An 11,885-nucleotide genomic window follows, 5' to 3' on the forward strand; every position below is an offset into this window, starting at 1 on the left:
CCTCACTCACTAATAACCACCAGGATCGTTGCATCCTTACAGTTGGGGATGATGCTTCTAGAAGCCCACAAACACACCACCATGGATGAACTTTTGGAAATAAGTCCTATGCACGGCTTTGTAGCAGCTAAGTTTTCAGCTGGACAATCAGTGTTTGGAGACCCCAAATTATTACAGTGACACCTGGTTCTTCAGCCAGCTGTTCCCACTATATCACTGGGGCTTGGTTTTGCCTCAGTGTGTTACAGCAGCTCCCATGCTGCTCATTTTCAACTTGTGCTCTTCAGGAAAGTGTCCTTATTGAAATACATCTCCATAGTTCATTAGATCATCTGCATTGAAAGCTGTCAGTGGAGCTAGATTGTTGCTTATTATTGCCTGTCAGCTGGTTCAAGACCTGGCACCAAGCCCTGTCAGTGTTTCTGGGTTAACAGTATGAATTTTCAATCTATTCACATTCCCTTTGCATTTTCTCAGCCCCATAATCAATTTATACATGGTGCGAAGTTTTCAGGACTCGTTAGCTTACATGTTTTGACAGGCAGTGCTGTGACAGGTGAAATGCAATGCTTAGATTCACCAGGCTTCATTTTTTTCTTAGCAATAGCAGTTAGGGTATCTGGTATGACTGGGCTACACAAAGTACAATTTTCCCCATCCTGGGGAGAGGCTTCTGGCCAGATGAGCTTTGTGGCTGGGCTGGGAAACTCACCTAGTTAACCTCACTCAAACAACTAACAAAGTCCAACATCACCTTCCACACCTGCACTGAGCTGGTCCTGGTTCTTCTCCTAATCCAGGGAAGGAGGGCAAGGTTTTGTTCTCCAAAAGGTTGCGTGGGGTAGAAGGAGACCTTTCTGTAAGGTTTGTCACCTCTGAGCAGAGTCGTGTGGCCGGGCTGCACATGCAGCAGCTGCAGCTCATGTTCTCACACCCCACTGGAAACTGAGCACACCTCACACCCCAGAACTTCCTTGGCCACCCCCACCCCCAGTAGCAGCCAGGTGACGACAGGAACTTCCAGCTGCTCTCCAGTGGTACTGCCACAGAACCTCTGCTCAGCAGCAGCCACAGCCAGTGGCAGAGATGCAGGCACACACCAGGGTGGCACGGATGAGGCAAGCAGAAAGAAAACGGGCTATCTTTGGCTTAGGCTCATTAAGCTGAGGTCTGCCTTTGCAACCACTTTGTCAACACCTTTCCCCCTGTGTTTAGATGTGACTGGTATTTCCCAAAAGCCTTCATTTGCTGCTAGTAATAACACAAAATGTTATCTATAGGTGGATGGGTAGGCAGATAGTATGAGAGAGCATTTATGTCATAATTTAATTTGCTTTCACCTCACTTCAGAGCAGGCTCAGAGCTCATGAGCACTTACCTGCAAAAAGTCATTATGGGCTTACAGAGGAATCTTTAATACCACTGCCAGTGCAGAGAATCCTGCTCTGAAGTCAGGGAAGAAAGAGTTAATTGGCTTTGATTTATAAATACCAAGTCAAAATAACCAAGAGGGAACTCTGCTTAGAGCAAGTAAAACTCTTTCATCTTTCCACTATCTAAGGCAATACAAGACTAGGATAACCAGCTGATGGGAGATTTTGGCATGTGGGACTGGGAAGACAGGGGCACCAACATGGATCTTTGTAGGACAGATGGGGTGCATCCTCTGGGTACAGCACTAAGGATTGGCAGCTCTCAGTTAGATGAAACACCCAGTAGTGGTCTCACAGGTATGTGGCCAAGGTGGGAATCCCCCTGCTAGGGTCAGCCGTTGGCCCCAGGCAGGCCCCAGGGCATGGCCGCAGGATACTCCGTCCCCACGGTGGTAGCCAGCAAGCCCTGGGGGCAGCATGGCCGGGTGCTTGCACCACTGACCCAGCTGGAGCTCACTGCTGGCCCCCCAGAGTGAGCATGAGGGGCACAGCACGCCAACGAGCATGCACATACAGTTCCCTTTCTCAAGGCACTGCAACTCATCCTTGTGCTATTTAAATTGCCTTCTGACAGAACCTTGATGCTTTGAGACACCTCCCAGGAGCCAGGCAAGCCCATCAGCTGCTGACTTCTGTAGGCTTGCAAAGTAGTCTGAAATCATCCTCCTCCATGCCCAGTAGGATAGGTTAATTCTGAAATGATAATCATAGCTGACGTTTGAAAAGTGTGCTGTGGAGTGCAGACTAGTAATTTGTTAAGAAAGCTTATTGCTCAGCTTCATGCCAGCCACTAACCACCACTTCGTTGAGCTTTATGGGGCAGGAGCATTGTTATCTGCATAAACCCACGACTAACTCTTCTTGGTTTTATTATTTTTTTGATCTAAACTATGGGATCCATCAAGTAAATACCCAAAATACTTGTAATATTTACATAGCTCCAATAGCTTTTTGGTCCAAGGGGTTACACTACAGTGGATTCTTCAAACCGGACAATCTCTCTGTTCATAAATACCCTTCTTAGGAAACAAGTGGTAATGGATGTAATAAACCCCAACATTTACTCCTAAAGAATAAAAGTGAAGTAAAAAATGCTGTGAAAACTGTCTTCCCCAAGGTGCATGCTCAAGGCAAAATTCTTTGTATATTACAAATTTTTCCACTGAGAATGATACACCTTGGTTTATGACTGTTAGATTTCAAAGGTGACCTTTATATTTACCAAAAAAAAACACCAATCCCAGAAGATTAAGAAAAAATCAAATAAGGCATGCCACCATGCCACTTCCAAGCAGAAACCAAGGGTAGCAGACCTGGTCTCCAAGATCAGCCTCCTGGTGATGCAGACCTGTAGCTTGCTCCGAGTGCCTTTCCATTCCCAAAACAACTACAAGGGTGGAAAAAAAGCCTTGCACATAACCTGCCTGATTTTTTTCCCCCTTGTCCAAGCAAGGCCACAAACTGCAGACACCTGCTGTATGCCGACTTAAAACTGATTTTGGAGGTCTGCAGCCCGTGGGGGCAGCCTGAGCAGGCTGCAGAGCAGAGCCAGGACATTGGGGCAGATGGCTGGAGCTGCCAATCCCTCCCTGAAGGCTTAGTGAGCAAGTCCAATTCCATGGCTTGTTTAGATTCTGCTCAGGTTGGTTTTGCCTCCAAATCAGGGTGTGGCATTGCTACAGGGAGACAGAGATGCTGGAAAGCTTGTGTGTGGTTCACCAGGAGCTTCACACCTAGAGAAGAGCATGCTCCAGAAACACAGGGAGAAAAGAATTTGAGCCAAAGTACTGTCCATACAATAATCCAGGGTTTATGGAGTCAAGGCAGAATTTTATTAGCCAAACATTGTCCCTGGTATTATTTGTACTGGTGCAATGTCCTGGGAGGCCTAGGAAGGTTTCAGGAAGGGGCACCCCAGCCAGGACTCCAAGCTCTGCTCAGAACAGAGATGGACACAGACAAATGGCAAGACAAGTCAGTCACTGTGGAAATACAGAAAGACAACATGGGGACTAGGACATTTTTAAAAGCCTTATGGATCTAGCAACCAGTTACAATCACATACATATACTGTGCAGATGTTTTTCCAATAGTATTGGTGGCTTGTACAGACAAGCTTCAGATATCCCTGAAAGGGATAAAATAACTATTCACAGGTAAGAAATTACAGCCAAGGCAGTTTCTGCAGGCAGTCTGGGCAGGGATCCAGCAGCCAACCAGTGGTGTCTGAGGGCATCTCCCACCCAGCACTGGGGTTGGGGCAAGCTGGGATGCTGGGGCAGTGAGTGGCTGCACCGTGGGGTAAAAGGGTCCCCTCGCTCCTTCAGCCACCCTGCAATGAGGTTGCTGAGGAGAGGCCAAAGTTTTACCTTGTCAGCTGGTTGGTCAAGAGACCTACTATTTAATCCTCCCTTTGGGCTCCTACAAATATTTATTTGCTTCCCAGATCAGAGCAAGCCCTGTGATAGAAAGATCAGGAGCAGGAGAGCTAGAAGGGGAGACCTCCAGGCAGGCACGCCAGGACCTGGAGCATTTACATAGAAACACAGGTGCTGTGCCAGGTGCTATGGCCACCCACTTCCCCAGGAAGTTTGCTTTTTTTTTTTCCTTCCCTTTAATTATTAACTCAGTGTTCAACTAGATTGCAACAAGCAGGAAAACCTAAAACCCAAACAGGTTTGGCTTTCAAATGCCTCGGACTCACGCTCCACTTGTTGATGTACTATGAATTACAGAGGGAGTAATAATAATAAAAAAACCCACAACACCATCTTTCTGCTCAGGAAAACACCTGTACATAGAGCATGATACAAATTCGTGCTTCTGTCTGTGTGAGCAGGGATGGGGGAAGCAGCTTCACAGCAAGTAAACAGCTGTAGCTGGGCAGAGCTTTTTCCCCATCAGACCTAATGCTATCTTGACTATGTTGCATGTCTTGAGCAGTGGATCCCTCCCCAGATTCAAAGGTTTGCAAGTGCTCACTGCTTGGGATAAAATTTTACAGACTTCTTAGCAGCTAGATGAAATTTCCTTTTTGTGAACATTTAAATGAATGCAGTCCTTTCTGGTGGCTGTCTGTCTGGGGAGGCCTTTTTTGCCAGCCCTTGTTTTCCCTCTTCTGTGCACCTCCCTGGGTTTCTGGAGGAGAATTTAATCAAGAGGTAATGGCCCTAATTGACAAAGGAGCATAATCTCCCCTGAACTGCTGCACACTTAAGGCAGAAAGAGCTATAGAGATGCTGACACTTAGCATCAGTCACCACTGTAATGAAGAGGCTTCCCCGCCACAGCCTGGAAAACATGCCTGAGCTAGGACCTGCCTCCAGTTTCACTCAGGGTTGGGCTGAGGAAGAGTGTGATTCCTGGGAGAGCAACTGCTTGGCAAGAAAGAATCCTACAGCAGAAATAACCCCCCCACCAGTGTCTTCCTGAGACTCATTTAAAGGAAAAAACCCAACCCTCTGCTAATTTCCATGAAGTGAGAACTTCATTGGACCACAATGATGATGGGAGCTAGCCTGGAAGGGAGAGATGCTTTAATCTCTTTGCAGGCTGCTTCCTATGAGTTGTAAAGCTTCCCTTGCCCTGGTCCCTCACGGGTTGGATGCTCTGTGGCTTGCAAGAGCTGCTGCATGTTCTCACTGTCCACTCAAGGAAGAAATCCCAGACCATGAGAAATAGACCATATTATTTTTGTCCTCATAAAAGCACACAGGTTAAAATAGTTGTTGAGGAGTAAATTTCTTACTATAGATGCTCTTCTGCAGTTTTGCAGAGAAAAGCTTCTGTGCTTCAAGTTACCATAACAAATGAATTTTCTGCTTTCTCCTTTCCATGTCCAGACTCTGTCTTCCCTTTCGCAAAACCCCCTTAGAAGTATTTAGCATCACAAAGGTAACCTGGTTTTTAATGCTGTTTGTAATAATGGAAAAGGCATGCTCACTTTTTTAAATTTCTACAGTATTTAATTTTTATCATAGTTGGTTATGACTCTTTGGAAACCTGGCTGTAATCTACCTTCTTTGTTAACCCATTCCTTTTATATTGTTAGACAGCACTCTTTGCCTCACGCTGTCTAATTACATTTTTGCTTCTTAAGGGATCCATGTGCTTGGCAGCAGCTTGCCTTGATAAAAACACAACTGAGTCATTTGTTTTGGGGGGTAAAAAGTGAATGTATGAAGCCCTGTGGAGCCTTTCCTACTCAATGAAAGGAGATGTCTTGTTTAATTCCTGTGAATTGAAACAGCTTGGTCATAATTTGATTTTTTCCCTCCTCCTTGACATGATTTTTGGAAGCAAGCCACTATATTGATATGGATACAAAAAGCAAGAAGAAACTAAATGTGACTATTATAGCCTGCTTCTTGAAAAAAACAATGATGCTTATCTGAAAATGCTGGCTTGAACACATTTCTCCTAACAATGTTTCAGCCAAATTTGATAGAAGGGCAAAGGTCCCAGAGATATCAAGTTCTTACAAGTTCCATGAAAATCAATTTTGTCTGCCAAGAAGGCTAGTTAGAAAAACTCAACAAGTATTACCACGCCAAAAGCCACACAGCACAGGCAGGAGGCCAGTGTTGACCAGATGGGCCACCAGTAACACAAACTTTGACCTGGAAAGAAGAAACGTTTTTTCCCCAAACATTTCTTCTTTAAAACCTGTAGCATTAAAACAATGAATCATACAAACAGTTTCATTTCATCTGTGCAGTTGTACATTGGGTTGCCTGCATTAACAGGCGATTTCACCCTGCAGCTCCTGGGCCAACTTCTCACTTGGGCCAATCTTGCTTACTTAACTGCAGTGCTATCCCTCAAGAATTTGGTGCTCTATTTTGGTTAGGATTTACTGCAATCCTGCACACTACAGTAGATGAGTGCTTATCTTGTCATCCCATGTGTTTTGGTTCTTTCTTTTGCTCTCATCAGCACATATGTGGGAGATATTTTTTCACACAGAAGACACCAGCACCCAAAGGCTACTGCTGTGCCATCACAGTTTGTGGTTAGGCTTTGGACAGGTTCTTTGTTCTGCCCTTTCCACTAGGCTGGAAGGTTTCTGACATGCCTTTGGGCAGTGAAAACACAACATGACTGTTTCTTCCCATTGGCATGTTGAGTTTGCATTTCAAAATACTCCCAGGCACTTGCAGTGCCCTGCCTTAATACGCAGGGACAGGAACAGGAACTGGTCAGGCTAATCACGGCTGACAAAAGCCACACCTAAAGAAATAACTGTATTTGGCAATAATCAGAACCATGGAATGGTTTGGGTTGGGAGGCACCTTAAAGGTCATCTGGTTCTAACCACCCTGCCGTGGGCAAGGACACCTTCCACTGGATCAGGTTGCTCAAAGTCCCATCCAGCCTGGCCTTGAACACTTCTAAGAAGAGGGGCATCCACAACTTCTCTGGGCAAGCTGTTCCTATGTCTCACCACTCTCACTGTAAAGAATTTCTTCCTTATATCTAAATGTTCAGGATTGACTTGGGGTTTGGCTTTCTGAATTGGTCTGGAAGAGGATGCACGATAAATGCTTTCTGCTAGGGGTCTTCTTGCTGTTGTCCTGCCAGTCACCTGAAACCTGGTCTGTGGTCCTGGGTCTCTTGGAGTGGTAAAAAATAGGGGAAGTCTGCTCTGGATGGCTTTGAGGCTGGCTGATATTTTAGCCATTAAACTTTGAATGACTAGCTGCTGCCTTCCTCACCATACTAAGTTAAATGGATAATTTAGATGGACGATACATTGTGCAAGGCAAAGATAAAGTGCAAGAGTAGCTGAAGGCTGCTCATTTTCTTTGCAAGTAAAAAGCAAAGACAAATCCTTTATGGCTGTTCAGAGTGAGCTCCTGAAGATTAACTTCAGTTCTGTCCAGTCATAACTATCTGGGTGGTTTGAGGGCAGGGGGATTATAACAAGGTTAATACCTATCTTGCATGATCAAATTTACACTTCAAAAACTATATAAGACCTATATAAACATTGAAACTACAGCAAAGAGCAAGCAAGGAAGATGCTAAATTATCACTAGAAAGATGTACAAGCAATGTAAGAGAAAGGCAGGGGGTGTAGATCCTGAAAATTACTTATTCAGTGCTGAGAGAAAGTGTCCGTTTCACTTTTACCTCAGTATAAAAACTGTTAGAAAATGCATGGAAAGGTGCCCATAGTGTACAGGGAAGGTATTTATGAGTGAGCTGAAGAGAGCACAGGCAGCTCACAGCAGCCATGCAGCAGTAGGTTGAAAGCTGGAGGCTCAGATGGCTAAAGTCACAGGAGCCATAAGGGCAGCAGACAGGTAATGCCAGCAGGTCACAAACCTGGACTGGTGTGCGGCTGGATCACCCTCAGCTCTGCCTCATGTCCCCCAGACAAACCAAACCACAGAAGCTCCTTCAGCTGATGGAGAACTTATTCAAACTTCAGTGTCATAAATCACTGAAGTCTTTGGATACGCAGCACACACCCAAAAAATCTCAGACATTTTCTTAAGAACAGAACAGAAATATTTCAGTTGGAAGCGACCTACAACAACCAACTAGTCCAAGGGCCTGACCACATCAGGTCTGATCAAAAGTGACAGCGTTTTACTGAGGGCATTGTTCAAATGCCTCCAGCAATCACCTGTTTCTGGAGGAGGAGAGAGATAAAGCAGCATCTGGGGTTTGGGTCAGTTTATTGTAGGTCTACTTTTGTTGCGAAGTCTTCCCTTCCTGGGCTCCCCAGATTCTTGATGGTGTAACAAAAGATGAATTAGCCTCCCTCACTGGATGATATTTCAAGTTTCCTTCCTTGCTCAGAGCTGAGCTTCCCGACAGGCTCCCCTTTGCATTGTTTTCCCAGCTGCTCCACCCCCTGCCATTTAGTGTCAGCTGGGGATGCTGCAGAGTAGCTGGGAAGAAAAACAGAGCTGAAGGACTACAGTGGTCATTAAGAAAAATAACAGCTTGGAGAGTGCAGGCTGCAAAAATGTAATTATGAAGATGTTTGCTATTCAGGCAGGGACAACTTCCAGTGCTGATAACATTATTTATCACCTGCAGAGCACTTCAGACACAATCACTAATTAATCCTTGTGACAACTTGGAGTTACACCACTGTGTTCATCTCCCCCTTTTACTGTGCAAGGAACCAGAGACATTAAGAGCCCAAAGAAGTAAAGGTCAAAATGAGCACTAGGGCAGAGAGATGCTCACCCCCAGCTCTATCTCAAAGGAGACTTTCTTTCTGTAGGATGGTCTTTTGCTGACTATATTGCCCCATTAGCAATATACATACAGGAGAGATTTTCCCACCCCATTCCAGAGTATATAGGAAAGACACAAGGCAGCTAACAACCAGTGGAATAAATAGATCAATGCATTCGCTCTCAGAATATGATGAAGCAAAGTAAGGAGTAAGCAAAGTCATGGACCAGGTCACAGGGGAAGGAATAAGCCAAGTCATTAGCCCAATCCCAATCATACAGTAATTGCCAAGAAACAGCATCATTACATGCCTAATACTCTTTCTGTCCTGATTGTGATGGTGTCCTGCCATTGCTGAGAACTCTACTTGTAGTAGATAGTCAGGAAACCCTACATAGTGCACCCCTGCAAGCAGAGCCAGCCTTTATATACTGTCACCTTTAGAGGCAGGACACCTGATGTTAATTCTAAAGGCAGGGCACCTGGTGGTGATCTCCTAATTGGTTTTCACCCAAGGTTGGCCAGGCCTTGAGAGAAAACTAGGAGGAAGGTCTCTCATGCCTGGTTGTGGACGTCATCCGTATGTCAACCCTAATTCAGGGCTTGGGGTTTAAACCCCAGCACTTCAGATGGTGAAAACCCGTGTAAAGGGAATCCTTTACCCCTGCCACTAAAACCACAAGCCTGTACAACATAAATCACATGAACAAGGGAAAACTGGCTCAATGTTGTTATGAAAACTCATTGCACAAAGGTTGTAGAGACCTTTGTTTAACCCAGTGCTACAAGTGATCCCCGTACCTCAGGGAGTGGGGCAGGGGACTGCCCTCAGCCTCCCAGGCAAAGCTCCCCTTGAGCTTCTGCCACTGAGGCAGACTGCTGTGCCTGCTGCCCACTGCATGGGAGATGGTTTTGTCCCTACACAACCCTGAGAACCAAACCAGGCTGCTGGCAAAGGGCAACAAGGTAACACATCATCCTATAAGTCAGGGTAACACAGCTTCAATGGAAATATTGCCAAAAACAGGCAAGAAAACCAGGGAAGAAAATCAAAACCACTTGAGAGCTTGTTTAAGCACCCTGGCAGTTAGTGAGCACTGTCTCACAGAATTAGCCTATTTCTTCTATTTAACAGGGAGAGAGGGAGGTGGTTCTTTCTTCATTCAAATTGTGTTAACTTTTCTTTTAATGGCAAAGCCTAGACAGAAGCAAATGAGATGCAAGCTAAATGAGGGTGCTGGTTTGAGCTGGAGTACATCTGAGCAGCAGCTTTTGGCTATCACTGAAACTGTTCTTGCTTTCTCAAAGCAGAACAGTTCATTGCTAGGACACCCTCATTGTGCATGTTCCATGTGCTGATCCCTAACACAGTGTAAGAGTCCACACTGGCATCAGCAAGACCATAAAAACTGCTGTAACACACTGGGTTTGCAATCCAGCTGGTGTGATGCTGCTTCCAAAACCTCATCGGAGGGATGTGCAAGGGCAGCTATGGGCTGCAGTGGGGCTGGATGTTTCCTCCTGACCTTCCATCATCAGGCAGCTGCCTGCAGCATGAGATCCCCAGCTAAAGCTCTGCTTTATCACCACCCACAGCTCACTCTAGAGAGCCCCACTTGGAGGTCTCTTGCTTCAGTGACCTGTTGCAGCACTGAGCTCTGCAGTCTCATTTTAAGCCTCTGTTTCAACGCCTCGCATTTGCTGTCACAGTGTTCATCTAAGAAAGCTTTGTGCTGGTGTTGCTCTACCCCAAAACCAGCAGCTCCCAGTTTCATCTGTCATTCCTGGGTAAACAATCATGAGCTTTTCAATTTATCTTCAAATTTTTTTTTCCTGTGTCCCTAATGATCCTTAGTGCTTATTGTTGAATCTTTTTAGATTTGTTTTAAAGTCTTCTTATATGCTTATCTGTTCATCTAACCATCCATGCTCTGGTAAGACATTTCTCCAGAAACTGCCAGTATTTCCATCCAAATTTACTTGCAAATCAAATGAAAACATGCTTGAAAAATTATTCACAGCTTCTGTCTTTTTTATTGTAGCCCCAAAGAATACTAATTGGCTTGTAAGTATAATTCTGATTTTACACTTGATACTCATGCATTTGTGCCTTTTATCAGCTACCTTTTCCCTTTTTGTTAATTACTTTTTGCTTAAAGGAATTGTTTCATCTCTGTTCTTTGGCACACTGTCTCCTTCCATTTGGAAGATGCTTGCTCCTTTTCTCCTCCGAGTTGGGCACACGCTGCATAGCAAAAATATTAAGCCTGTTATCAGAATATATTCATTACATACTTCTGAGCAGCTGACCCGAGTGGCAGAATTTCTCCATCACTGATGGTGACACTCAAAGGCAAGATACCACTGGAGCCAAGGAAACCAGCCCCTGTAAATTGCTGTGCAACTTAGAGACACAGAGTGAGAGAAATGCTGCCAAAAATCAGAAAGGAAACCAAGGGAGAAACCCAGAAACACTTGAGAGACAGATCTTGACCTTGGGAGCAACAGAATTGACTCGTTTGGCTTCTAGACACTTTTGGCAATATAGGTGCACATCATCTTCCTAAGTACCATTTAAAATTAGTACCAATATGTTTGTTGAAGATTGATCTTGGAAAGAAACCTATCATATTAACAAAATCTGTACTCTCATAAACCATCACCATTGTCCTCCCCCTCACCCTGCCAGACTGTGTGCTGGTGCTTTTTCACGTGTTTCTGTTCAATGGCACTAAATGACTCTCCACTCTTCCAACCAGACCCTTCAGCTGGTGCCAACAGCAGCCTCATCACAACAGCAGCTGTTGGGCTGAAAACAACTGATCGAACTTCTCAGGTGATTGCATTTGTTGTCACCCCTGCTTAAATGCCACCTTGTTGCCAAGGGAAAGCTCTCAGGGATTGCCAAGGAAGCTGGCAAGCAGAGAACAACCAACACCACCATTTTTCTTGGTCTTAATGCACACCTAACATGGCACAGTACTCACCGCTGGACCCAGCTTCTCCAGGAGATGATGAAAAAAGTTGTCAAGCTCCTTCCCTTCTATGTAGCCATTGTCTAAATAAAAGAAAAATTAATGGTCAGGCAGCATCACCTGAGCTCTGGGAGCCATGTCGTGGGCTGCACGGTGGGGCCTCAGCTGGGGGGTTCCTACTGGAGGTCTGTGTGGGTGCTGGACACAGCACTGGGGAGCTCCCTGAGGGGTTTTCCTCAAGGAACACTTTCCAGGGGAAAAAAACTCACAAACGGGGACCGCA

At 45.3% G+C, this 11,885-nt stretch overlaps 1 protein-coding gene across 1 annotated transcript in view; it reads right to left on the reverse strand.

Annotated features, from left to right (window-relative positions):
• The window catches only part of SCGN (secretagogin, EF-hand calcium binding protein), a gene marked incomplete at its 5' end in the record, with an annotated part of 26,722 nt that extends 15,037 nt beyond the window's left edge, over positions 1-11,685 (reverse strand). Inside the window, one exon of the mRNA XM_008939613.1 lies at positions 11,615-11,685. Coding sequence (XP_008937861.1) covers positions 11,615-11,685 — 71 coding nt within the window. The remainder of the gene's footprint in view (positions 1-11,614) is intronic.
• Positions 11,686-11,885: the final 200 nt, after the last annotated feature.

Source organism: Merops nubicus, unplaced genomic scaffold (assembly GCF_000691845.1).
Source record: "Merops nubicus isolate BGI_N331 unplaced genomic scaffold, ASM69184v1 scaffold14524, whole genome shotgun sequence".
NCBI lineage: Eukaryota > Metazoa > Chordata > Aves > Coraciiformes > Meropidae > Merops > Merops nubicus.